Source organism: Triturus cristatus, chromosome 7 (assembly GCF_964204655.1).
Source record: "Triturus cristatus chromosome 7, aTriCri1.1, whole genome shotgun sequence".
In the NCBI taxonomy this organism is placed as follows: domain Eukaryota; kingdom Metazoa; phylum Chordata; class Amphibia; order Caudata; family Salamandridae; genus Triturus; species Triturus cristatus.
Window position 1 is genome coordinate 1,835,816,524 of NC_140590.1, and position 26,801 is coordinate 1,835,843,324.

General features: G+C 48.3%; 1 protein-coding gene across 4 annotated transcripts in view; it reads right to left on the reverse strand.

Moving 5' to 3' along the window:
• Window positions 1-26,801, reverse strand: part of KEL (Kell metallo-endopeptidase (Kell blood group)) — a 543,196-nt gene that overhangs the window by 58,857 nt on the left and 457,538 nt on the right. For all 4 annotated transcript variants that reach the window (XM_085620172.1, XM_085620170.1, XM_085620169.1 and 1 more), the window contains 3 exons: window positions 14,622-14,732; window positions 10,937-11,035; window positions 1,775-1,852 (listed from right to left, as the gene is read on the reverse strand). In XM_085620172.1, coding sequence (XP_085476298.1) covers window positions 1,775-1,852; window positions 10,937-11,035; window positions 14,622-14,732 — 288 coding nt within the window. The remainder of the gene's footprint in view (window positions 1-1,774; window positions 1,853-10,936; window positions 11,036-14,621; window positions 14,733-26,801) is intronic.

Sequence of the window (26,801 nt, forward strand, 5' to 3'; positions counted from 1 at the left end):
AATTTACGAATCAAAAGAAGAGGTGCAGTCCGCAGTTATTGGCCCTTACACACCTAGGTTCCTATTGGTTGTATTTTGTCATATCTGCTTTAATCCAAAATGCATTATGGTATATATAGTCCATTGAAAACTGAAAGTAAACAGTAAGAAAAGGGACTACATAATAAGCGCCTCTTTGTCTTTATTAAAAACAGGACTTTCCTTTACAATTAGCTAGGAGAATCTGCAATTGTGCATGCAACACACAGCATTCCCCGGCGGCCTTGAGAGCCCACACACACAACAAGGGGTATTTATGTAAAACAAATGGCGCAGCGTGGTGATGCAGGCCATCTTGTAGCGTCACCCTGCATCATTAGGAAAGTGTTGTATGTACAGCAATGCGATGCAACACATCCCTGTACTTTCCCCTATGCCGGTGCTGAAACAGAAGCCTAGCAACAAAGCAGGCACCCTTGCACCATGGTGCAAGGGTGCCTGTGTTGCAGGGATGATTGTTTATGTGCAGGAAGGGGCACCTTCCTGAACATAAACAAACATTAAAGGCAATTTGCTCATTCTATGTGTGCTGCATTCTGCAGCACACATAGAAGAGCAAAAAATGAGGAGAAATAAAAGTGTTTCTCCTCCTTGCGCCATTCTAACGCCTGCTTTACAATGGCGTTATTTTCTGGCACTGCCTCAGATTTACAGATCCTTGTAAACCTGGGGCAGCATCAAAAAGCAATGGGAGCTGCAGGGGAACGACCATGGCACGTCCATTTCACACAGATACCTGCGTGAAAGGGTACTTAGCACCGCATTATGGAGACACGCATTGCATCATCGGAGTGTCTTAAAAAATGATGCTCTGGTGGCGCAATCCCCTTGTAAATATGCCCCCAGGTGTCTCCACCCTTGGAAAGGAGCCAGAGACAACTGTCTTGTTACCCACTGTATTTTTATGTAATGCAGCCCAAAAAGAGGAAGCTGCGGCTCTGTGGGTGCCAGTTTCAGAGCTGTATGTTAGAGGATATGTCTCTTTTCAAGTAACACCTCACTGATCTGCTGGGTGGATCTAAGTGTAATTAGAAGGCACTGTGCTCTGTAAGCAACTGCATGCTGCACAATGCACGAACGGTGCAAACAGCGTAAGAATCTAACAATGAAAACTCAATAAAAAATCACTAAAAAAGAGCAGCTGGTGAACCAGCAAAGCCATTAACAGGGCAATATTGAAATATTAATATACAAGCTTAGGATATTTTATTATATTTTGTTTAGTTTTGGCACTGCCTCAGAGCTTTGCTTGCTTGTAAATCTGGGGCAGTTTCAAAAGGCCCTAGTTTTTGCTGGGAATGCCCCCAGCAACACCCATCGCATGCGCCTTTAATGTAGGAAACTGTGTTAAAGATGAAGTGGCTTAGAGGCTAGGTGCTGGCTTGTAAATATGGAGCAGAACCCTGCGCCACCGGAGCGTCGCAAAAAGTGATGCTCCAGTGGCACCGCCTCATGGTACATGAGACCCAAAGTGTGCATGAAACTAGGACTAAAATGATTGTTACAAAGTTGTACCTTGGCTTGGACATCCCCCTTTGACAGAATATTCCTGAGAAACTATGAGAGTGCGGAATTCAGGATACACTGGAGACCGCATAATGTCCCAGAGAAGAACATTAGCCCACCTAGTGCATGCCATGCAATCCATCCACAGTGTAGTTAGTAAGCGTGGCAGGGAGGTTCCAGGTGCCTGTGGCCTGTGGCCTGGGGGTCACCGCCCCTCATTTACACTCACCTGGTGGTACTCACGCTCCAATAACACGTCATCCATGATCCACGAAGGATAGCCAATCTTCACGGCAATAGACTGGAGCTTTGAAAGGAAAGGTTTAACCGCAATTATTTCAAGAAAAATGTGGCAAAGCAAATCACATCTTTAAACAAGCATTGGCAAAACCAATTAGTGTGGCCATCAGCCTTATGTAAATTCTTGTTTTGTCATAAGTTTTTGCAAAGCCATTTTGTTCTGGAAGCTGCCGGGCCCTCATCAAATCTAAAAAGAAAAATGGCTAAAGGCAAAAATGTTTTTTTTGGTCTCTTAAAAAGTACATATTGTCATTGTAATCTCTGGTACTGAAGAGAACTACTTTGTGTGTAGATCTGATCCTTGTGAAAGTGCAGAAGGTTCGCAATATAAAATATTGAATTCTGAAAACCTAATTACACCCCACCTATGTTTAAATAAAAGTGTTACAAGTTTTTTGCAAACTAAACACTCTAAAGTTTTGTCTTCTACCAGGGCAAAGTTTAGTAAAGAACCATTGGTGAATCCGAGTTCCGGAACCACAGTCTGTTGTGCTGTGAACTAGCACTGTTTAGATAAGTAAACAAAGGCTACTTCCAAATGAATTTACAACAGCATTGACAGGATTCAGGAACAGATAAAGCTTTAATATGTCCTGTGCTTTTAATAAGAGATGGTAGAAAGCATCCTGCTGTCAGAAAGGCAACACTAAAGTAATCATAAGTTAAACCCAAAAGCACTGCCAATGAAGGGAACTACCTTGTGTGCAAATGAGCTCATTGTGAAATAGCAAAATGCAGTCACTCAGAGTGCAATTAACCAAAGGCTTAAGTAGGCTGACCTATTGCCCCATACTGTACGTGGTACGGAGTGGAACAAAAATTTAAGTGACACGAGAACAGACCAATGGGTGAAGAGAGGTGGCTGAAAGCCCTGTTAAGTATGCATACTATACATATTTTAGTAAAATTGAAAGGTCTTGGCTAACTCTAGACCTTAAAATCAGGCATTAGATATTTTAGAATGTGTGTGGCTAAAACCTAGATAGAAACCCTGCTATCTGGCTCGAGATAAAAGCCTGTCCGTTCCCACTGTTATCTTACGGCAGTGGCCAACGGGTTGGTTTATCTGTAGTCTTCAGTGCCTGGAAGCCACGTGTGCAGTTAGAGCGCTTTATAGGGCAAATTATCCTGCATGGGAGGAGATGTGGCCCAATAGCCAGAGCTGTTACCTTTGGAACGGGGGAGCCAAGTTCAAGTCCCAGTGTTGACTCAACGTGTCACATAAATGGCTGAAGGGTGTTTAATAGCCAGGTTATTCCCCAATCCATTTCACTCAGATTAAGACTGAGGGGTGAGCTTGTCTGTGTTCTGGGAACTAACCTTGCTGGGTTCTTAAAAAGCTGTAATGTGTATAAGTTTGGTGAAGTCTCATTCCCATCATTACCAATTTCTTTTATTTTATAACATGTCCTAATTGCAATTGCCAAAGCTTCAACAGAAGTACTAAAGTGCTATGTAATGTAAGGTGGATTTGTAGAGCGCTGCTTGTCACCGATGAGGGTATCCAGGCACTGAAGAGGAGTAAACATAAAGAATCTTGTTTTACTCCTTACAATTTGCCAAACTCCCTAAACTTTAATCCATGTGAAATATCTATAGTTTTTGAGCCAAAATACAAGCTGTAAATTTCTGCAATAATGGTGTCAAGAAACCTCCTTTATTGCACAATTTAGCACATTTAATCACCAGACACGTTCACCAATGCCTTCTTAGCATCTTTGTTGATTAAAACATATGCAAGGACTGGCCCCTTGTCATCAAGACCTCATCTTGCATCATTAGGGCCAGTGCTTCTGTAACCCATTGGCTCATTTGTGATCGTTTCTTTGGTGCATTTGCCGAACCTGGTGGCCTAAACTGTTGTAAGGATTTTGTTTCAAAATGAATTAATGGATTTGGTCTGATAATTGCACTGAGTACTTTCCTGTGTTTTTTTTTAAATGACTTTGGGCATCATTTAGATCTCAGCAGACGGGTTACTCCGTCACAATGGTGATGGATATCCCATCTGCTGAAATATAAATCCCATTATGTCCTATGGGATTTATATTGCGGCGGATGGGATATCCGTCACTGTTGTGATGGAATAACTCCTCCGGTCAGTTACCCGCTCTCTCCCCCTGCAGCTCCGCTGTGAAGTGCCACTGCCCTGGGCACTGCTCGTCACAGGTGAGCAGGGGTTCGAGGCCCTCCTCCACCCGCAGGCTCCTGCCTGCGCCTCATCCCTGGTGGTCCAGTGGGAGAGCCCTGCTCTTCTGCTGGTCCACTGCTGCCCGTCTTGTGTTTTTGCCTTTTTCCTGTTTTTTGTCTGCTTGTCTTCTTCTCTCCGTTTTTCTGTCTGTTTGCCTTACTGTGTCCTTTTTGTGCCTTTTCCTCTATTTCTGCCCTCTTTGGTTCTGCGCTGTTCCCTGCCCGTTTCCCACTGCTGCTGCCCCTGCAACCCCCCTGCCGGTTTTCCCACTCCCGCCTCCCAGCTGCACTTTCCTTCCTATTTGATGCGGCCGCACAGTGGCCGCACGAACCGGCCATGCCTCTGGCATGCTAAAGGTAAACCCGTCTGTGCCTGTCCGCAACCCGACCGGGACCTGCGCCAGGAACCCTGGATATCTAACAATCCACATCTACAACCCAGCTGTCCTCCTCACACTCAACCCCGAAAGGAACAACAATTGCCAGTTGTTGACGCCAAACACCACCCATGGCCAGTTCTCCTGCCGAAACTGCAGACTCTCCTTCACCACCAACAGCAGCCCCGCACCCACACCGGACGATGACAACACCGAAGCCCTGCAGTTCATCCTCCTGAACATGTGCTCCCTGCACAGACACGTGCTAGAGCTCTGGGACCTCCTCAACACCCTCTCGCCAGATGTCACCTCCTTTACGGAAACCTGGACCAACGACTCCTTCGTGCCCGACATCGCCATCGCCATCCCAGACGGATACAAGATCCAGAGGAAGGTCTGCCCCAACCGCCCAGGAGGAGGACTCGCCATCGTACACAAGATCTCCCTCCGACTCTCCACCACGTAGGACTCCTTTCTCACCACCGAACACCTCCACTTCCAGATTCAGACCAGCCCCAGAACCTCACTCTGTGGCACCCTTACCTACAGACCCCCCCAAACCCCGTGCTTCATTTGCCGCCACCATCGCCGACCTCATCGCACCCTACACCATCGCCTCCATGACTACATACTTATCGGAGTCTTGAACTTCCACCTCGACAACCCCAGCAACCCCAACTCCAAGACCTTCCTGGACAACCTCACCAACATCGTACTGAAACAGCTCATCACCACACCCACCCACAAGGCTGGACACACCATCGACCCCTTCTTCGCAGGAAGTAACAACATGCACTTCAGCCACACATTGCAACACCCTTGGCTAGACCACCACTGCGTACACTTACATGTCAACAAATCCAGGCCACCCAAACCTGCACCGTGCCCGTCATGAAGGAACTGGAGCAAAGTCACTGAGGAACAACTCAACTCTACCCTCAACCATGATGCCCCCACCTCACCGACTGACGCCAACCTCGTAGGCAAAGGACTCCACACATGGATCTCCAGCTGCGCAGACAAGCTTGCACCACTACACAAACCCGACAGACAACGCTCCAAAAAAGCCACCCGGTTCACTGCCGACCTCCAAGAATCCAGACACACCTGTAGATGTCTTGAGAAGAACTGGAGAAACAGCAAAACACCAGAGGACCACATCACTTACAAAAACACCATAATGGAATACCACCAATGCATCAGATCCACCAAAAGGACGTTCATCCAAAACAAGATCCTTGGCAACTCCAAGCAACTCTTCAGCATCATCCAGGAATTCACCAAGTCCCCCAGCGAAACCACGGACATCACCCCTTCCCAGGACCTCTGCTACAAGCTTGGATCCTTCTTCCATCTGAAAATCAAGGCACTCTACGACAACTTCAATAACCAGACACCCAACTCCAAATCCACTTCCTGCTCCAGCAATGCCAGCCAGCCCACCATCTCCTCCTGGACCTCAGTCACCACTGAAAACACCTTCTCAACCATGAAAGGCATCCACTCAGGGGCCCCGATGGACCCCTGCCCCCGCACATTTTCCACAGAGCCACCACCGCCATCACTCCTGAACTTAGACACACCATCAACACCACCTTCAAGACCGGCGCCTTTCCCAATGACTGGAAATGCGCAGAAGTCAGACCCCTGCTCAAGAAGCCCTCAGCAGACCCCACCGACCCCAAGAACTACCGACCCATCTCCCTCCTACCCTTTACGGCCAAAGTCACAGAGAAGACCGTCAATACACAACTAACCAAATTCATCGAAGAAAACTTCATCCTGGACCCCTCCCAATCCAGATTCCTGCAGCACCCAGAGCACCAAAACCACCCTACTCACAGCCAAAAAACGACACCCGCACCATCCTCGACCAAGGACACACCGCAGCCCTGATCCTACTCGACCTCTCTGCAGCATTCAACAGCGTCTCCCACTTCACACTCACCGCCAGACTCCACGACGCCGGCATTCAAGGAACCGCCCTCGACTGGATCCGCTCGTTTGGCAGAACCCAAAGAGTCAGACTACCTCCCTTCCTCTCCGAATCCATGGAAATCAACTGCGGAGTGCCCCAAGGATCATCGCTCAGCCCCACGCTCTTCAACATCTACATGGCCCCTCAACTTCCAGGAAGGAATGAAGGATGTTACATCCTGGATGAGCAGAAACTGCCTGAAGCTCAACTCGGAGAAGACAGAAGTCCTCATCCTCGGACCCTCCCCCTCGGCATGGAACAACACCTGGTGACCTACTGCCCCCCCCCACACCTACGAACCACTCCTGAAACCTCTGCATCGTACTCAACTCCTCCCTCTCCATGACACAACTGATCAACTCTGTCACCTCCAGCTGCTACAACACCCTCCGATTCCTCTGAAAGACCTTCAAGTGGATCACCCACGAATCAAAGCAGGCCGTCACCCATGTGCTCATCACCAGCAGACTGGATTTCGGCAACGCCCTCTACGCCGGGATCAACAAGTCTCTTATCCGCAAGCTCCAGACCATCCAGGACACCACAGCCATTCTCATCCTCGACATTCCTCGACACAAGTACACCACCAAACACCTACGGAACCTCCACTGGCTCCCCGTTGAGAAGAGAGTCACTTTCAAGATACTCACCCATGCCTACAAATGCATACACAACACCGGACCCCAATACCTTAATGAGAGAATCTTCCTCCACGTACCCAAGAGAAACCTCCAATCCGCCGACCTCACCCTAGCTGAAATTCCACACATCCGCAGAGCCAGAACAGGTGGAAGAACCTTCTCCTACTTCTCAGCCAAGACCTGGAACGAGCTCCTGCTCAACATTATACGAGCCCCCTCCCTGAACATCTTCAGCAAGACGCTCAAGACCTGGCTCTTTGACTGAATGGAGCTGCTTACCCCCCACCCGCCACATCCACCCCCCCCCCCCCAACGCCTTGAGACCCTCACGGGTGAGTAGCGTGCTTGCAATTCCCTTGATTGATTGAGTGATTGAGTGATTGATTGATTGATTGATTGATTGATTGATTGATTGTGACAGGGTAACCCATCCGCCAAGATCTAAATCAGGCCCTATATTCTACTCTGAAAGCTCGCACGGTTTTGGAATTAATTTTTCTGAGCTAACATCTTACTGAGCAGACGAGAGGGTTGAGATTCTGGAGTACTTTAATGTGAACCAAAATTTCCAAATCTCAGAAGTCTCAAATGAGTTGGCAGGGTGATAAAGTTGGCATTCATTGGGTACCCTTTTCCACATACCAATCAGCAATTTCTAAGGCTGTGGTGTTTTAAAAGTACTCACACATTTATCAGGGCCAGCTTTAGCAGTGGCGGCCCCCAGTGCGACAATCTTTGTTGGGGCCCCAAGGACCTCCTTCTCCACTGATTCCATCACTGCCACTCTCCATGGGCTCCCCTCATCCCTCCATAGCACCACCCTCACATGTATTTAATTTGTTTTATAGCACCACTTATACCAGTGTAGGGTGGCAAAGCACTTTACACCATTCACACATTATACAGAAACAATGAATCATACATGTTTGGAAATCAATGTATAACAAATGTTACTTAAGACAAAGAGGATACAAGGTGCAGGAATCACAAGTCCTCCATGTAGGTGGGAGGTATATTTTAAGAGTGCTTGGCCTGGAGATGCTCAAACTGAGGGCCTCATTTACAAGGCCCCTGCACCACAGGCGGGTCACTTTTTATGAGGCTCTGGTGGCACTGTGTCCTGCTCCATAGTTACGAGACAGCGGTAAGCACTTTTGCATGGCTTAATGGGCCCTTGTAAATATAGTTCAATTTGACGCAGTTCTCTGCATTAAAGGGGCGTGCATTTGGTGTTGCTGCGATGGAGCGGGTAAAATGTTTTCTTTTTATATACCCAATCCATTTATATATGTTCGTATTAAAACGACTAATGATTAATCATAACAATTAATGAAGTATGGATTTCAATACTAATCAACCTTATTAACTAAGAGAATATATGTGGGATTGCTTTGCATGGCTAAGGTAATATGTAAACTAAGTCTGTATGCATATTAATAGGATAAACGTTGCTTATGTTATGTTTTCGTGAATTCTGCTTAAATAAACAAGTATTAATGGCTTTGGACGTGGCATATGGCTAGATAAATGCACACACATATGGGTATTAGCAAGGGAAATAACACTGTTTAATCATTTCAATGTATTAATGACGTTTTATGTTTCTTTGCTTAAGTTGACCATTTGGGCCTGCTATAAAATGGCCGCTGACTGAATCGGACTTTACGAAGTAAAATCAATGAAGGGAATGGAGAAACGCGCCTGCGCAAACCTCAGCAGCTGCGATCTGCCGGTGAACTGTCATCGCTGGGCCCATCAAGGCTGTATCAGGCGAAGAGCCAACCCTTCAACATAAATTGTTGCAACCTAAACCATGAATTGCCATCGTTCCCATACATTCGATTTGGAACTTTTTGCCTGTGGGAACGACATCGAATGTTACCTGATGAACTAAGATGTACTTTGTCCGTCCAATGAAATGCTCTGAAAAAGACGATTGTAACTTTTTAAATGTAAATTTTAGTATAAATATTAGTAGGGTCGTAGCTGAACGCACACCACCATATCCAGTATCCTGATGTTATGCTGACGGAGAGGACGGTGACGCTGCATGATAGAACAGGACTTTGACGATTTGACTGAGGACCAGATTCTGACTTAGAAAACGACAAATAGCCAGAATAGGTAAATATGACAAAAGATGAAATTTACTAATTAGGTCTAACCTGCATTTGATTTAGATAAAGAAAAGATTAATTGAATTCATGTGTGGTGTTGTTCTTTCATTGAAATGTATTATTGATTGATTCAGAGAGTTAAGTAGTCATTAAACTAATTCCAACTAAATGATTCATCACCAAAGTTGGTGCTCTCCTTGATGGGAGGAGGAGGAGAAAGAGTTTCCCGTTAGGTGATGCTAGCGAAATCCTATCAAGGGGAGGATCAGTGTAGTTCGGAATCTAAATGTCCTATTCCCCCTTTTTCTGTATAAAGTGGTACGGATAGACTGATTGGACTGAATGTTGGTGTTATGGGCCCCACCAGCTTGTGATGTGTATGTGTGTGTGTGACTGCGAAATCACTCTGTCCGTGGTAGTAAGGGGAAATTGAGGAACCCGAACTGCACCAGCTGTTCCCAAAATCACCCAAGGCTTTTTGACACTGTCAAGATTTACAAGGAACAGTATATCTGAGGCAGCAGCAAAAACTGACTGCAAAAAGGAGAAATACATTTATTTTGACTTATTTTTGCCTCTTTCAATGTGTGCCACATTCTGCAGCACACATAGAAGGAGCAGAAACTCATTAATGATTGTTTTTGTGCAGGAAGTGGCCTCTTCCTGCACAACAAAAATCATCCCTAGAATGCATGCACCCTTGCACCATGGCGCATGGGTGCCTTGGTTGCCTCATGGCAGCCAGTGGCATAAAAAACACTTGAGGGGACCACCCTGCAAGGTACATGGAGGGGCCCCCACTCTGGATGTAATAAGGAGCTCTTAGGCCAGAGTACTGTGCTGAGGGGGCCCCCGGCAGCTCAGGCCCCCCTACAACTCGGGGGGCCCCCACACCGCAGCGGCTGCGGGTGCCTGTGTTATGCCAGTTGCGGCAGCCCATTGTGCCCCAGTGCAGGGAGGAAAGGACAGGAATGAGCCGTATCTCATAGATATGGCACATTGCTGCCCTTTTCTTTTGACGCAGGGCAGCGCAGCGAGATACCTTACCGTGTTACCCTGCCCTCAGGATTTAAAACGTAACACAGTGGTTGGAGTTGACTTTAATAACAGGTGTTTATTTCTAACAAAACCAACTCTTTTTAGCAACCTTGGGATAACTAAAGACTGGGGTAAAAACAAAAGGTTCTACACCTGTGCCTTGCAATGTGCACGCAGTGCCATGATGCCAGTTCTTAGCTCACTGTGCTATAATATAATGATTGTAAGTTATAAACTGTAAGTAACAAAAGGATCTTTGAGGCAAAATCAGTAACTCACTGATCTAGATACTTCAAAGTACAATTCTAGGATGTTGGTGTGATACGTGCTTTGCAGCAGGCACATTAACCATCCGAGCTACTTTAGGATAAGTAAAAACTGCCAGTAGACAAATCTCAGATTCTTAGACCTCCAGCAGGTACGGTAATCACCAGCTTTATGTTGACATTTTTATTGCTGCCTGGAAATTACTGGGCTCACACGGAACTCCGCAGTATGTGCATTTGATCCCATAAGATATTTCAAAATGCTCCCCTCCCTCTCTCCCGAGGTCGATGTCTGGTGCCCTAAAATCTGTGCTGCACATTTGACATTCATGTTTACTGAGGCACACATATATGTAAGATTGTGGTGCTTTACAGGGGCTCGCAAGTTTATCATTCATGTTTAATGTGACCCTTGGCAGTTCATTGTTTGTTTCAGCTTCTGGGTGTATCTTGACCGCGGGGTGTGTTTTAGGGGTTCACTCACTTTTTGTTTCGCATTTCTGTGTCTTTCTTCATCCATCCACTTCAGCTGGTCGAGTCTGGTGCCTAGAGCAGTCCTGACCTCGGCAAACATAGCTTCCGCCTGTAGATTCGAAGAGAAATTGAAAACTTTATCAGAGAGGTGGTTTGTAATCTTGTTATGATCTATGCAGACTGGAGAGAGGAAGGTTCTCTAAAATACGTGTAAAAAAAGAAAAAGATTCAGCCGAAGGTAACCCTTGCTGAATACCACGGCTGCCAACTCTTAATCCCACCTCTTACCTCGATCTTACAGCACCCTACTTTTCCTGTCTCTTATCCCACACTTGTAGTTTTTTTTCCTACACTTCCTATCTCTTATCCCACTCTTGTAGGTATTTTTACTTACACTTCCTGTATCTTGTTCAACTCTTGTACGTTTTTTTATCCAATACTCTTATCCCACTATTGTAGGCTTATTTCCTACACTTCCTGTCTCTTATCCCACTCTTGTAGGCTTTTTTCCTACACTTCCTGCCTCTTATCCCACTCTTGTAGGTTTTTCCCCTACTCTTCTTGTCTCTTATCCCACTCTTGTAGGTTTTTTCCTACACTTCCTGTCTCTTGTTTCACTCTTGTAGTGTTTTTAACTTACATTTCCTGTCTCTTATTCCACTCTTGTAGGTGTTTTCCTACACTTACTGTCTCTTATCCCACTCTTGTAGGTTTTTTTTCTACACTTCCTGTCTCTTATCCCACTTGTGTACGTTTTTTTCCAATACTTCCTGTCTCTTATCCCACTTGTGTATGTTTTTTTACTTACATTTCCTGTCTCTTATCTCACTCTTGTAGGTTTTTTACTCACACTTCATGTCTCTTGTTCCACTGTTGTAGGTTTTTTATCTAATACTTTTTGTCTCTTATTCCATTCTTGTAGGTTTTTTCCAACACTTCCTGTCTCTTATTGCACTCTTGTAGGTTTTTTCCCTACATTTCCTGTCCCTTACCCCCTTCTTATAGTTTTTTTCCAACACTTCCTGTCTTATGCCACCCTTGTTGGTTTTTTGTTCTAACACTTCCTGTCTCTTATCCCACTCGTGAAGTTTTTTTTCTACACTTCCTCTCTCTTCAGAGACACTTCCTGTCTCTTATCCCACTCCTGTAGGTTTCTTCCATCAATGGTTTCCCCATTGTTGCAGTTTTCCTGTCTTTCGCTTCCTCCTTTCTTCCCCATTTCCTGCATTATTCTCTCTTGTTCTGAGTCAAATTCTGACGAAGAAATATAAGTGTTGGTCTCGAGAGATGATCGCCCGTTCAGACGAGGTGCAAGCGCTGCACATCCACATGAAGCACCGGAACTTGACATCCCTCCTCACCTGGATATCTATCTCATGTTCACCGAAATAGATGAACCAGTCTTTATTCGTGGCTGTCTGCTGCCCTCTGCTGTTTTCTTATAAGGTTGCTGTCTCAAATTAATTTGCAGTGAGGACTTTCTTTCTCGAGGTGATAAAAGACATCTTGCAAAGCAAAACATTCAAAACACCCAAGGAGATAAGGACAGTGGCGGCTGGTTACCTTTTAAAAATGGTGCCTCAGACCTTAGTGAGTGATCCTGACTCCTTCTCGGAGGATGATGGTAGTTCTATCTCGCTCTCCTGCTCTCAATTGTATTCACTCTGACTCGCTCAGTCCCACTCTTTCTCACTCATTTTGACTCTGATTCTGACTCATCGAGTCTCACTCACTCCGTCTAATTCAGTTTCACACAGTCTCCTTGACTCACATAGTATCACTCTGTTATGACACAGAGGCCCAGTGACGGTCTCTTAACATGATTTTTGAGATTTAAACAGACCAATTAGGTGCTGTATAAACTTTAATTTCTGTATCTTTTTGTTTATCATTATATTTTATTCGTTGAATAGAACTTTAGGAGTTGGAGCATTCTTTCTACTGTGAGGTCCTGAAGACGAGCCTTTGGGTCGGGCTTGAAACTAGTCGACCAACAAGGGAAACGGCAGGTATTTCGCCTCGAGCATTTCCCACTTGTCCCCAGATTTTTGCATATCAACTAGGGGAGTAAAATTAAGTGTTTTTTGTCCCACTATCTTGATATATTTAATGTTTTCTCATATAGTTTAACCCACTCCATCTCAACGAACCACATAGATGTGTTGGTGTACAGGAACACCCCTTTTTCCATAAAGTGCTCCCGCATCTCCGTAGGTAGCAACGCGCCCCTGTCCGTAGAGGGCAGGGATTCACCCTACGATGAAGCATGCCACCAAGGCACAACCCAGGTGGGTGAGGGTTACCTGAAAGAAAAAGGTTTTTGTTTCTTTTCAGTCCTACTAAGAGGTTCGCTTTTCTTTCTTTGACAGAAGGGACTCTCCTTTGGTTATTTGATAGATTTGTGAGGACGAGTCCCCTTTCTCCTACCTCTACTCTCCCCTTTTCTGATGTGATATGTAACTTAGTCCTACACATTCTCACACTGAATCAGTCACTCCCATTGATTGCCCCTATCACTCAGTATCAATCATTCTCTGACTCACTCAGACCCATTTAGACTCCTAGTTAGTCTCATTCTGACTCACTCAGTCTTGCACACAGTAACACTCAGTTACACTCACCGTCATTGTCACTCGCTCTCATTCATTCTTACTCATACTCACTCTTCTTATCATTCTCACTCACTCTGACTCACTCCTTCACTGACTTTCTCAATTGTATTCACACACACACACTCATAGACGCAGACTTGATCACGCATCACACATACACACTCTCTCTCAGAGACACACAGTCTCACATGTATGCTCAGAATATTGAAAATCTTTTTTTCTTACCTTGCTGCCTGGGCAGGTCCAGTTCAGACTCCTTCTGTTCCATTTACCATCAGGGCTGCCACACAGCTCCTCCCCACTTCACCAGGCACTGGAGCATGAAACTGAAACCTCCAACCTGCGCAGCTGCAGAAACCAGGTATCATGGGTGTGGTGACAGCCTGATTGGCATAGAGCCCCTGCATAGCAGGGCATAAGCCTGCATTGCCCATGGCCACCTTTAGCAGTGACGCTTTAGTAGTCACTAATGGGGGAGCCACTGAGGCATGCCAGGGCGCTGAGGCCTGGGCTGCGCTTTCGCCAGCCCTGGATAATCTCTCTGATGGTTGGTGCAGGTGCTTTCAGCGCTACTCCAGCCTTTAGTCAGCGTCACTCGCTGCCTCAGGCCTGAAGGAGGTCGCTATTTTACTATTATACCAACAGGGTATAATACAATATCATTATTTCCTGTTGTTATAACAAACATGGACCAGAAAACAAGAAAGGTGTAGCCCTCAACCATGGGATGTGCACAGCAGGTGGTTGGCAGGAGGGCCAAACCTCGGGCGAGACCCTGCCGCAACCTTCCTGCGGATGGCCTTGGGCAGTGCGCCGCCAGGGGTTGGTCGCAGTACCTGGCTGGCTGGCCAGCACTCAGGGGTGGTCAACCGTCCGCTGAGCACAGCCAAACGCTGACAACAGCAGCCAACCCTCAGTTGCCTAGGTTCATTCAGTGATAATCACCATCTGTGAGGGGCACCTCTGTTGTCCTCACTGCCTCTCTTCTACCTTTTACCCAAGAGAACACAGATGATCTGTTTCAAGGGCCCCTCCTGAGCCAAGCACAGAGGGTGCACACTTCACCCTTTAGGGGGGCCTTACCACTGTCTTCTTTTCCGGCGGGAAGGTCTCCTTGATAAACATGGCCCCCAAGACCGGCTCAAAAAACCTGTTGGTGTCACTCATGCACTTCTTCCAGCGAGGAGACACTTCCTGCAAATACACAAACACACTTTGTGTATGAAGGAGCAGCAAAGACACATCAAAGGCTCATGAATAATAAAGCTCTGTTTAAATGGGTTTGACCATTTGTTTTATTAATTTAATGATGGACGTGAACCTCCCGCATGATGTATGGAGTGTTGGAACATAACTTTGCTCCTCTGACCAGCCGAATAATTTTAGTTTCATCACGAAGGAGTCTCAATCCATTCTTGGTAGGGGATGTCCCGATAGAGGCTTCCGCCTACAGACGCTGCTTAGTACAGAGATGCTACAGGGGGGATCTGCTTATTTAGAGAAACACACAAACCACACAGAGCAGTAGCGGGCAGTCTGTGATCGCACAAGGGTTCATGTCCTGTTTTTATAATGCAGCGCTACACCTCAAAAAAGGCCCCCCGCTCACAGACCTCGCAATATACAAAAAGAAGAGACTAGGAAGCGCTCTCCAAATAAGCATTGGAGTGTTGCAATAGTGTCCATATTAAGGACAGAAAGAGATTTTAATCATATTTTAAAGCCCATCCAGGTTGGTACAGAGATCTTTCAATTTAAAACTTTATTATTCACATATTGAACATCCAGGCTGGGCTGGATGTTCAATATGTGAAGAATAAAGTTTTTTGAAGACTCACCACTACGTCTTTTCGTGTGTTTATGGACTACATACTGTTTTTTGTATATTGCTTATTTAGAGAGTACAGGGGTGGGCAAACACCATGCATGTACAGGAAGATAGGAACTTTTAACATTATATAGATCTGTAAATGCTGACATTCCATAAGTTCCAGAAGTAATGCAGTTTATTACCTTTGCCAGGTAAGTGCTCCACAAAATTGAGTTAACAGAATCTAGCCTAGATTTTTACCTAATAATACTTAACAGCATTTCCCAGGAACACCGCCGTTGACATTGCGCGTGCCAAAGATTATGCCAGATAGTAAAGAAAAAATCACCTGATTAATTTAAATTAATTTAAACTCAGTTTGCGTACAGCAGCGGTGCCTCCATGAGAACGAAGCAGTGTTGCTCCTCCGCTGGAGAGCAGAAAACATGAAAAATAAAAAGGTAATAAAACAGATTTATTACCATTTTATTTTTTGTGTTGGCAGCAGTCCCGGGGTGGGGCAGCAGCAGAGAGGAATACTGGGCACTCCATTTTAAAGTGTCACTTTGGCCAGCTGTCTTGCAACAGCAAGTCTGACATGCGCACTTTAAACACTCCAAACCAAGCTGTCTTAGACAGCTGGGTGGGGAGCAAGCACAGAACCCCACTGCTTTAAGGAGAGTCACACCAGCGCACTGCAGCCAATCCTGGCGCTTCTCTCATTCAGCCTGAGCTGCATGAGAGAAGCATCTGGATTGGTAGAGGGGAGTTTCTGGCTGGAGCTCTGAGAGCCTGTGCTGCTGAGAAGAAGAGGAACATCAAGCGCGAGGTAGTAGGTAAGTCAGTCTTTTCATTTTTTAAGTTGAGCCTCTGCAAGACCTGTTGTATCCTCGTCTATCCCCTTCTATAGGCTCTGGCACAGCTACCGGTTGCCATTGGTTGCTGCAGGTGGCATTTAGAAATGCTGGCTTATTATTGATGCATTTCTGTAAATGTCCCTCCTTTCTCTGCACAGCTCTCTTTCCGGCGATTTAACTCAGAGAACATTTTGGTTGGCCATCACATTGTGTAGCGTGTGATTGCCCCTCATCCCTCCTACTCGCTCTCCCATTGGGCATTCTCCACGTCACATGACATTGTCAAAAGCTATCAGCGCTGGTGTTCGTCGAAGTACATTTCCCCCCCACGGTCCTGTTGTTTATGTTGCAGTGAGTACTGCTGCGGTATGTGCTTTTTTTCCCCGCTCTACTGTTTCTTTCAATTAAAATTCATTATTAGAGGAGAATTGTTGGCTTTCCAGTGCTTGTTGTAATTTCAAAATGTTGGAGTGTATGTGCTTGTTGCCTCATACCTTCCAACAGGCACTGGCAGCAGAGAGGTCTTAAGGACTTAAGTTTACTGCCCGGTTGACAACACGCAGAGCTAAAACTATCCGCAAACGAAGCACACTCCTCTAGGATGTGCTTATCGCTACCATTCTGTGAAAGACAGCTAATACTGTAGGATTGGCAGGGGTGCCGCATTACGAGCTCCCCCAACCCTCACAGATGAGTTAGGGAATATCTTCAGCTATGGGAACATTAGGCTGCATTTATGGACGGTTCGTGTAATTAGCGGGTAATTAGTCATCTTGGGGCATATTTATAAGATGGCGATAAAAAATTAGCGCCGCTTTTGTGGCCATTTTCGGCCGAAAAGCGGCGATAATTTTATCGCCTAATTAGCAAGGCCACGCTGACGCATGAAACCTTGCTTTAGCGTCTGAATTCCTAACGCCCAGCTTTGCATCTCTAATGAGATGCAAAGTGGGCGTTCCTGACCTGACATGACAGGAGAAATGTCGCTAAGCGACATTTCTCCTATCATCAAGCCCCACGCTATGAAGCATAGCGTCAGGAAAAGTAGCGATAGTAACAGTAGTAGTAGTAGTAGTAGTAGTAGTAGTAGTAGTAGTAACAGGGGTTATCGCTACTTTCCTTACGTGTGCTTCAGGACTGACTTAGCCATGATATCCTATGGAAGGTGGATATCATGGCTAAGTTTGTGAGTCCCTATCAGCAAGCTAACGCCACACTACGTGAGATTATCGCTGGGTTTCCAGCGATAATCTCACGTTAGGCAGTTAACGTGAGGATTTTTATCGCTGAGGAGATAAGCGTTGCTGATAGCACGCTATCTCAGCGATAAAAATCCACGTTACCCGGCGATAATTATCCTAGCGCTAAGTGCGCTTAGCGATGATTATCGCCGGTTGTTGCTGATATGCCCCCTTATATGGCGAACACGCGCAAACTGCCCACACAGGTAAATACGCAAATTAATGCTTAAAACTGTTCTATTCTTCTTAGGGAAATAGCAGTAGGAACGCGTCATTTGCATATTGTTTAATAGAGGACCTGTGACAGCCGCGGTGTCTGAGCCAGGGCGTCGGGGCTCCGCCCGCTTTGCTTTCACAGCCCCTCCAAGGACGACCATTGCGAACGTTGAAAAAGAAACTCCTTAATCTGTCTTTACAAAGAATGTGCACACTGCACACACATCTTTCTTGGGTCTGGGCTGTTTGTTTTTGCTGTGATTAACTCATGACACGCTGCCAGCACGCGACGCCGATGCAATCCTTTTCCTAGTCCTCCTGCCTGTGGGCGTCCCCAGCGGTGTCTGCGTTTCTCTGGGCCTGCACTGGCCGCCAGGAGCTGAGGGTCAGTGACAGCCCCGATGGTTCGTTAATGTAGGCCCCCCCAACCCTGTGAGTGCACCATGGTGGGAAGCGGCTCGGTAAGCAAAAAAAACGTATCAAGTCTCCAGGCCCTGGCAGGCTGAATTCACTGTAACTCTGTACAGCAAGCAGTGCACCTCAAAGGTCACAGGGACTCTGACGCTGTTAAACAAACCGGAGTCCATACTGCACTAGCAAGCATGCTTGCAGCATGAAGTGTTTGTTTCTTTTAATGATCTCTAAAGGATATGAGCTCTTGGCCTGCGAGGGCAAATCCTTCCCGCTGGACTCTCAGTAAAAGACGACAGTGGAGTGGGGGTTCGAGGGGGCAGGCTGGCAGAAGGGAAGCCCGCACCGAGTCAACACTGGCGTAAATCCGCTCACAGGGGCTGTCTGCAGCCCCTACCACAGCACCCCCTAGTAAACGACGATTAACCGTTCTGGGAGTGAAGAAGGTGCCATCTTTACAACAGGTAGCACCACAGTTCAACAATTTGCATGAGGGCATTGTCAGATACGAGACGGTCTGGGAACGCACCCTCTGTAAGGCTGCCCGGGGGGGGGGTTGCGCAGCGGCCCGCCCCCTTGAGGGCGGCCGCCTTAGTGCCACAGGAAGGCACAGGGGTGGGAGGTCGTGTCCCTGGGCTTGACCTAGGGAGACCCCAGACAGGTAGCTGCTTCCGGCGGGGAGGAGCCAAGGGGGGGGGTACTTATTCGGTCCCCGCCCCCTCCTCGCCCTCTTGTCCGCTCGTTTGCCTTGCCGGTCGTCCGAGTCCCTCGCCGCCGTCTGCGTTGGGGACAGCGAGGTTAGTGTGAATTGTATCGCGCCAAGCGCCTGGATGACGTACTCCGGCGCTGCGCTGTGGCACCGGGTTGCACGAGTGGATGTGGCACTTCAGCTTGGCCTGCCGACTTCGGTGCGGGGACCAGTGTTAGCACATCGGTGAGTCTGTTGCGACTAGTGTAGCACCCCCTACAAATGAATTTGTCTCGCGCTGCTCGGGTCATAATGCGAATGGGGGTAGCTCAGTTGGTAGAGCTCTTCGATTGCGTGTGGAAGGCCCCGGCAGGGCCAGATTTAAGGCATCGCAGCGAGTCCTGGCTTCTTGGGGGCTCCGAGTTTGTAAGTTAGTATTCCTTTTGAAGCACCGGATGCTGCGTTTCTTTCTTTCCGCGGCAATGAGCAAGCCTCACATAATTGTCAAGATTACTGGTGTGATTAATTATCTTCCTGGAGAGCGAGCAGGATTTTGGATAGTTGGGGGGTTTGACTTCTGTGAAGTTCGTGCAGAGGGTTAATACGCCTACTGCAAAGAACGTGTGCCAAGTATATAACAGAGAGCGTATGATGTAAATAGGTCAGCTGGTTACTATTTGCAAAGGAGGCCTCCTTTTGTTACTCGCAATTTATATTAGTCCTAATACTCAACAGTGAGCTACACACGTTCGTATAGAACTGCAGATACACCGCAAAGCGTACATTATTTGAACATTGATTAAGGTTGCAAATGGGTGCGCCCATTTTAAAAAGGTGACCCTCCCCCCCCCCCCCACGCCAAGATGCGGCGATGGCGCAGGATTGGCAAGGGCTCTGAGCGCTGGAGGGGGAGTGTGAGTGCAGGCCCATTGAGCGCGGGTGCTACATCGGTGCAGGTTCGAGTGCTTTTGTTGTAGGCCCCTTGCGTAGTTAGCAGTGGCACCATTGGGAATAACCCGCGCTGCCCTGACGCCGTTGCTAGCAGCGGCTGTGTCTGCGCAAACATGCCTGTGAGTAACCGCGTGAGCCGGGATCTTACTGAGATGGCGCCAGAAGGGCTCCTGGGCCTTGCACTTTTATGGAAGTGACGGGGGTCAAGTTTGAGAGTGGAAGAAGCGTTCGGAGGACTATAGGAGAGAAGGGGCAGGACTGCGGCAGTCCATGAGTAGGCCTCTATCCGCCCTGTGTTCTTTAGTTCCTCTCTGGGTTGTCATTATCCTTAACGATCCGCACCGGGCTGTCCAGCAGACTGCTTTTCTTGCTGGTCTGTTTTAGATCCGGGTAGTGTGCACGGCTGTTGCAAGCTCATGTGATGGACTCCGATGTCCATCGTAGGTAGTGTTTATGAACGAGAGCGTTCACTAGTCTTGTAGAAGTGTGCCATATTGACATCGTCCCTATAACTTAAGGTGGAATATGCATGTGTCCTACATATTCGGGGGCTCTACAAATTGGTTTGCACACGGCAGGCGGAGAATGACACAGGGCCGCCCTTATAATTGTAATTGTTTGGAACGCGATAGCGTGTGGATGTTGTCACAATCCTTATGTGAATCTCCTGAAATTAGTTATTTAGGCATATTGTTTTGAGGTGGGGCGGCCTGTTGCGCACGTGGAGCGTGGTCTCTGGGTGGCGGGCCGTGAGCAGCGCTGGCGGTCCCACACATCCGGGTGCCAGGGCCCTCCCGCGCGGGGGTGGTAGTGGATAACGACCTGAGCGCGGGTTACCACCCGGGGGGGGGGCGGCCCCCGAGGCAGGGCTCTGCTGGGTTAGCGTGGGGCTCCACTCGCACTCCACTTTTGGTTCGTATTCAGACAATCCATGCCTACCACTTACGCTGGGGTGAGTCGCATTGTATGGGGCCGGCTAGTAGTGGAGGACTTTTTGTTCCTCAGCCTATACAAGGCTAGAGTTGTAAATGCTCAAAAAACCCATAAGAAAAAGAAGACCTCTGATGTAATATACAAGATTATTCCGTATCGAAGCCCCTTTTTTGTACAGGAGGGTGTGGTGCCCCCGAAATGTGCCCTCTCGAATGATGTCTCGTCTGCACTGGAGTATGGTTAATAGTATAATTCCCTGTGTTATTAAGGTTATTGGTCCAAAGTGAAACCATATTGCTAAGCCGGAGGTTAGGAGAAGGGCTGCATTGGCTCCTGTGAGGGGTCAAGGGCTTGGGTCTACTATATGATAGGCGTGTGCTTGGTGTGCCATTAGACGTTTTCTTGTAAATAGAGGCTTAATAGAAGGACGAAGACGTAAGCCTGGATTATGGCCACTGCAATTTCTAGGAGTGTTAGCAAGAACAGGACAATTATTGTAATACAGAGATGGCTGGCATTAGGAGCATCGGGGCCAAAACGGCTGTGGAGATTAAGTGAATAAGCAATTGGCCTGCTGTTAGGTAGGGCGGTGCACCGGGGCCCAGCGCACCAAGTGCTTGTCTTGGGGGGTGCCGGGTTTGGAAGTTTATTTCGCTTCTTGAAGCACCGGATGCTCCGTTCACCCCCGCGGCGATTCCAGGCCTCACATAAATATCAGGACAAGGCGTGTGATTCTTTCTTCCTGGAGAGCGAGCAGGATTTGTATAGTTGAGGTTTTGACTTCGGTGAAGTTCGTGCAGAGGGTTAATTTGCCTGCTGCATAGAACGTGTGCCAAGTAGATTACAGAGTGCGTATGATGTAAATAGGTCAGCAGGTCACTGTTTTCAAAAGAGGCATCCTTTGGTTATTTGCAAAGCATACATTATTAGAACATTGATTATTGTGGCAAAACAGGTAATTGGGCCAGAACGCGACTCTGAGCATGTGATTTTCTGCACTAAACATCCTTTAACTATATTGCCTACCAGTAGGGATGACATGAGACTCATACACCTTGAGTCCTTTGGCTTAGGTAACATTTGTGATACACCGATTCACACGCATATGAATTATTGGCTCTGCGTAATGTGCGTGCGATGCAAAGTGTTCGGACACTCTACAAGGGTAGGAGTGTCGCTATATACTAATTCAATGCAGCTGAGTGTGGTTAGGGAGACTTGGTCACTGTTAAAGGGGGCTAGTGAGAGAATGCGTGGTGAAGGTGGCGTTGGGGGTGCCAACAAACATGGTTGCACAAGGCGCCACCAACACCTAGGCCGGTCCCGGGTTTTACCCCCGGCACCTCCAGTTCTATCCGGTTGAGGGGGGGACCTCGCCTGGCTTGGGCGCCCCTCCTGTCCGCGTGCCTTGCAGTCCAGGTGCCGGGGCTCGCCATGAGCGCATTTCATCCATATATCCAGCAGCATTGTGTGCGTGGATGCGTGCACCAGTTATGGATAATTTTAATCAGTCTAAGCAGCCTGGGCTGTGGAAACGTGCTAGCGCTGGACGCGGGTTTCTGAGCAGCGGCCCGTGCACAGGCACACATTCATTTACAAATTAAAAACTGGTGAATAGCGAAAACAGTCCAGGAGCTTGGCTTTTGCCTGGTCTCAGCGCGGTTTCTCCTGCGGTCGGGACAATGCAGTGATAAAGTGTAGTTTGGTAGACTGTTGTAATGGAGATGCAACTTCTAAGTGACTGATTAGGATTTACAGTCTCATCATTCCGGAACAATTACATGTACATCGGAGCTACAGTTGTTGCTTAAGTTACGGAGGCAACTATCCAAAAAAAAAAAAAAAAAAAAAAAACTGGGGCCGCACTTGCCACTCCCGGGCCCAATAGAAGGGCTTGTTGTAGGTAGTGCCCGTGTGTAGTAAATATAGGGATGAGATGACGTGCGCAGGATGTCAGGTCGCTGGAGTCAGGTTTAACGTGTCAACACCTTTGCGTTCACATACTTCTAATGAAATGTATTTCTCAATGTGCATAGATTCACGCCATGAATGGTGATCAGTCAGGTTCGCAGTAAATGTTGTAAATAGACCTGGTGAAGCAATGATCTGCCTGACCTTGCCTGGGTCACCAGTAATGACTACGGCTCTCACTGTTGGTAATGCACATCCTTCTCGGGATGGGCTCGGGGCCCGTAGGTATCCCATGCGCCTTCTGATTCTAATAATATTTACACTGCAAGGGCTTGGGAGTGTAAAACTTTAGTAAGTTTGGCTAGTAGTGTTGGTGACCCGGCCTTACCATGCCTGATCGGAGGCATTTTTCAAGAGGATATGCCTGTTAGCCACAATGATGTCGCATTATCCTATGCACCATAGAGGCTTAGTCTAGCCATTATTGATGTGAGATGGGAGGTTGATTGGGAGTATTCCTGCCTCAGCGGTTCTGGGGGGGGCCTGGTTGCAATGCTTTGTTGCAATGGCAAATTAGGCCGAGTGGACTTGGAACGCATAGTGTTGAGTGAGTGTTATTGTCACCTGGTCGTTCTTGGCCTCCTGAGGGTAGGAAGACCTAGCGGCAAGGAACAGCTAGGGTTGTTTTCGTGTGCTTCAGTGATCCAAAAAAAAAAAAAAAAAAAAAAAAAAAAGGGCCCTGGCTCACACGGTAGTGGGCAAAGATCACTCACGCCACAGGTGCTGAGGCCTGGCGTTGGGCTCCCAGGTTACTTCAGAGGGGCTAGGCCTTCAGATGATGAAAGGATGTCCGTTGTTATTTACTCGATTGTTGATCGGTGGGTTATTTCCTGGGTCTTTCAGGGGTGTAGAGCATTAGGCGCTTGTCTTTCCATCGGGTCGGTTTGATGCGGGATGGTGGTTTTGGGGCAGGTCACAGGCTGCCTCCTCTCGCTGTGTTTGTATTTCTAGGTGTGGTCAGGTCAAGCGACGGAGGAGAGCAATCATCGCGTGGTACAGCTGGGCATGAAGGAAGGCCAGGCAAGATTGTAGCGTAGGCAGATAGTGGTACTGATCGGGGACTGGTGTGGGTCTCAATGGCAGTCCGCCATGCAAGGGGACCATGTACCTAGGGCACGTACATCAGGCAGTGACATGTGAACTGGGACCATGTGTACTAGAATATGCAGGAGTGGTTCCCACCACGGTCGGTCAGATGGGAAGTTGTCATCTTGATTCTCACAGGATACCCTCACTCCACCACGCCTATTGTAAGCTGAGGATGCCTGTTGACGCTGTTAGACCTGCTATTAGTTAGTACACTCACTGCTGTGCCTTGGCCCGGTTTGTCTCGCATCAGGGCCAGTTTGGGTGTACCGGCGAGTTGCTTGCTCCTCGGCTGAAGCGGGCGCTGCTAGAACAGGGCAAGATTGATGATGCCAGGCAGCATGACAAAGGTCTTTTCGGCACTGGCAGAATGGTGCAGGCTGCGAAGCAGTGCCATTACAGAACATGGATTTGTCAACTTTCAGCTAGGAAATGATTAGCAGCAGAAAGTTATTAAACCAGGGTGAGCAATTGCTTTTGGTTTCGTGCTCAACAGGAGCAAGGGAATTGCATTCTGTCCCATCAGGGTACGGGGACTGTCTATAGCACCAGATACTGTAATGCTGCCATCTTCGCCCTGGGCTGGGGGGTCAATGTCTTCCAACTTTACAGCCAGACTCTGAACAGGCAAAGGCATACTTGCTTGGTGCAATGGGCACTCAGCAGTAGAGTTAGATGGGTCATCATACCCCGGTATGACGCAGTGATGAAACACAGGTTGTGGCCTCACACGACCAGGCACTCGAGGGCAGCGGTGGCGGGGTTGTGCCAGGCCAAGAGGGTGCGGGTGGCCTGAGTAGGGCTGCTGGCTTGGAGGGAACACTACTCTGATCGCCACAAGGGCACGTTTGTTTCTTAGAAGGCTGAATTGTTACTTTTATGGCATGGTGCCAGTTGCTTTAGTTATGCGCATGTTTCTTGGCAGTGTCAGAAACATTCAGAACGCAATGCTGGTGGTTAGCCTGTTGTCAGGTTTTTTCAGAGGTATTTTAGCTCAGGCATGGCCAAGCATGGGTTATAGGCCGGTGGTCTGCCCTGGGATTCGTGTTAACAGGCAGGTGAAGCAGCAGAACTTGGAGGGGCTTGGGTTTGACCTCTGGGTACTAGGGCGGAGCCTGGTGCTCACTTAGTAGCACGCCCTTGAGTTTGACGAAACAGGTACCTTTGCGAGCATCAGTACCGGGTAACTTCGCCCGCCCTTCAGCACTGGCTGGCAGCTATGCAGGTTGTGGAAGTGGCTTTCCAACAGGGGCCTATGGTCCATATGATTAAGGAAAGCACCGGGGGAACACTTTAAGCTATAAATCTGCAGGTGACCAATTGGCTTTTCCAGTATATAAATAGAGAAGCATTTTACACGTTGTTCTCCTCTGTGGGCACTCTGACCTGTCTCTCCCTGGTATACTAGCAGAATTTTGGGAGGGCAAGGTTTTACATTTGGTGGTGACTGATGGAATACGATGGGCGTACTCCCAACAGAGTGAAGGAGGAAGTAAGGCAGGCTTGTCAACTCTTACCTCCTCCCGCATGGGCACTGCCCGGCAGGAGTGCCTTGGCAAAGAGATTGTTATTTAGCCATGCAAAGGCAACCTTGGACCATCGCCTAGTTTAGGTTTAAGGTAATTTCAGTCAAATCCACGGGGGAGTTGGAAAGGATGGGGGAACCTGTCCTGATTGTGCCCGCTGGCCGCTGGCCCGGTTGGGCGTAGACTTGTTTTGGCTGGACCTGGGAGAAGCCCGGTATCAGTATGCTGTAGGTATAAAGGCCTACCGGAAGCCATGCGCAGTTGCGCGGAGCAAAGAGGTCTTGGCTTCATCAGGCATGGTCTTATACACGCCAAGTCCACAGGGTGCTTGGAGGGAGAGGGGGTGCACCTCTCTAGTTTAGGCATGGACCTTTCCTACTGGACCTAGGGGAAGCTTGGGCTGCAGCAGGTTGTAAGTACATAGGTCTACCTTGGTGGGGGGCCCTGGTAGTGACGGTGGCCACTCCCAAGGCTGTGGAGGAGTTACAGGGCGATCCAGGGTCTGCACATACCAAGGGGTATAGCATGCAGCAGCACCGTGTGGTGCGAAGCCAGGATACCCAGGGATCTTTTAGCGTGTCCACTGGAAGACCTACGGCGCCCCGCTAACCGACAGGCGGTTGTGGGTCTGAGCAACCGGGGGCTGCCATGTATGCTCCGCCCACCCATCACGGGGGGGCGTGGTGAAGCATGTGGACTGGAGGTCCACGGACGGGAGGGGGGGACCCTCCCAACATTTGGTAGACACCAATTGGCGTTGCCATGGTGACTCTAGGCTTATCAGACGGGCAGGCGGCATGGGGCTGGCCTGCCCTGGGATCGCCCGTAAGATAACCCACCGTGTTTGCATATTTATTATGCTAATAAACCTGCAGCAATATTTCTCCACTTACATTCAGTGTCATGTGTTTTATTATGGTTATGTACTGATGTGTGCTATGATAACGGTTGCCGATATTGGCACTATGTAAGGCTGCCCGGGGGGGGGGTTGCGCAGCGGCCCGCCCCCTTGAGGGCGGCCGCCTTAGTGCCACAGGAAGGCACAGGGGTGGGAGGTCGTGTCCCTGGGCTTGACCTAGGGAGACCCCAGTCAGGTAGCTGCTTCCGGCGGGGAGGAGCCAAGGGGGGGGTACTTATTCGGTCCCCGCCCCCTCCTCGCCCTCTTGTCCGCTCGTTTGCCTTGCCCGCCCATCCGCTTACCCGGCATCTGGAGGGACAAGAAGGGGGGGGAGGTTTTTTCTAACAATTTTCACTTTGTGTTGCAGGAGGAGTTACAGGGCGATCCAGGGTCTGCACATACCAAGGGGTATAGCATGCAGCAGCACCGTGTGGTGCGAAGCCAGGATACCCAGGGATCTTTTAGCGTGTCCACTGGAAGACCTACGGCGCCCCGCTAACCGACAGGCGGTTGTGGGTCTGAGCAACCGGGGGCTGCCATGTATGCTCCGCCCACCCATCACGGGGGGGCGTGGTGAAGCATGTGGACTGGAGGTCCACGGACGGGAGGGGGGGGACCCTCCCAACATTTGGTAGACACCAATTGGCGTTGCCATGGTGACTCTAGGCTTATCAG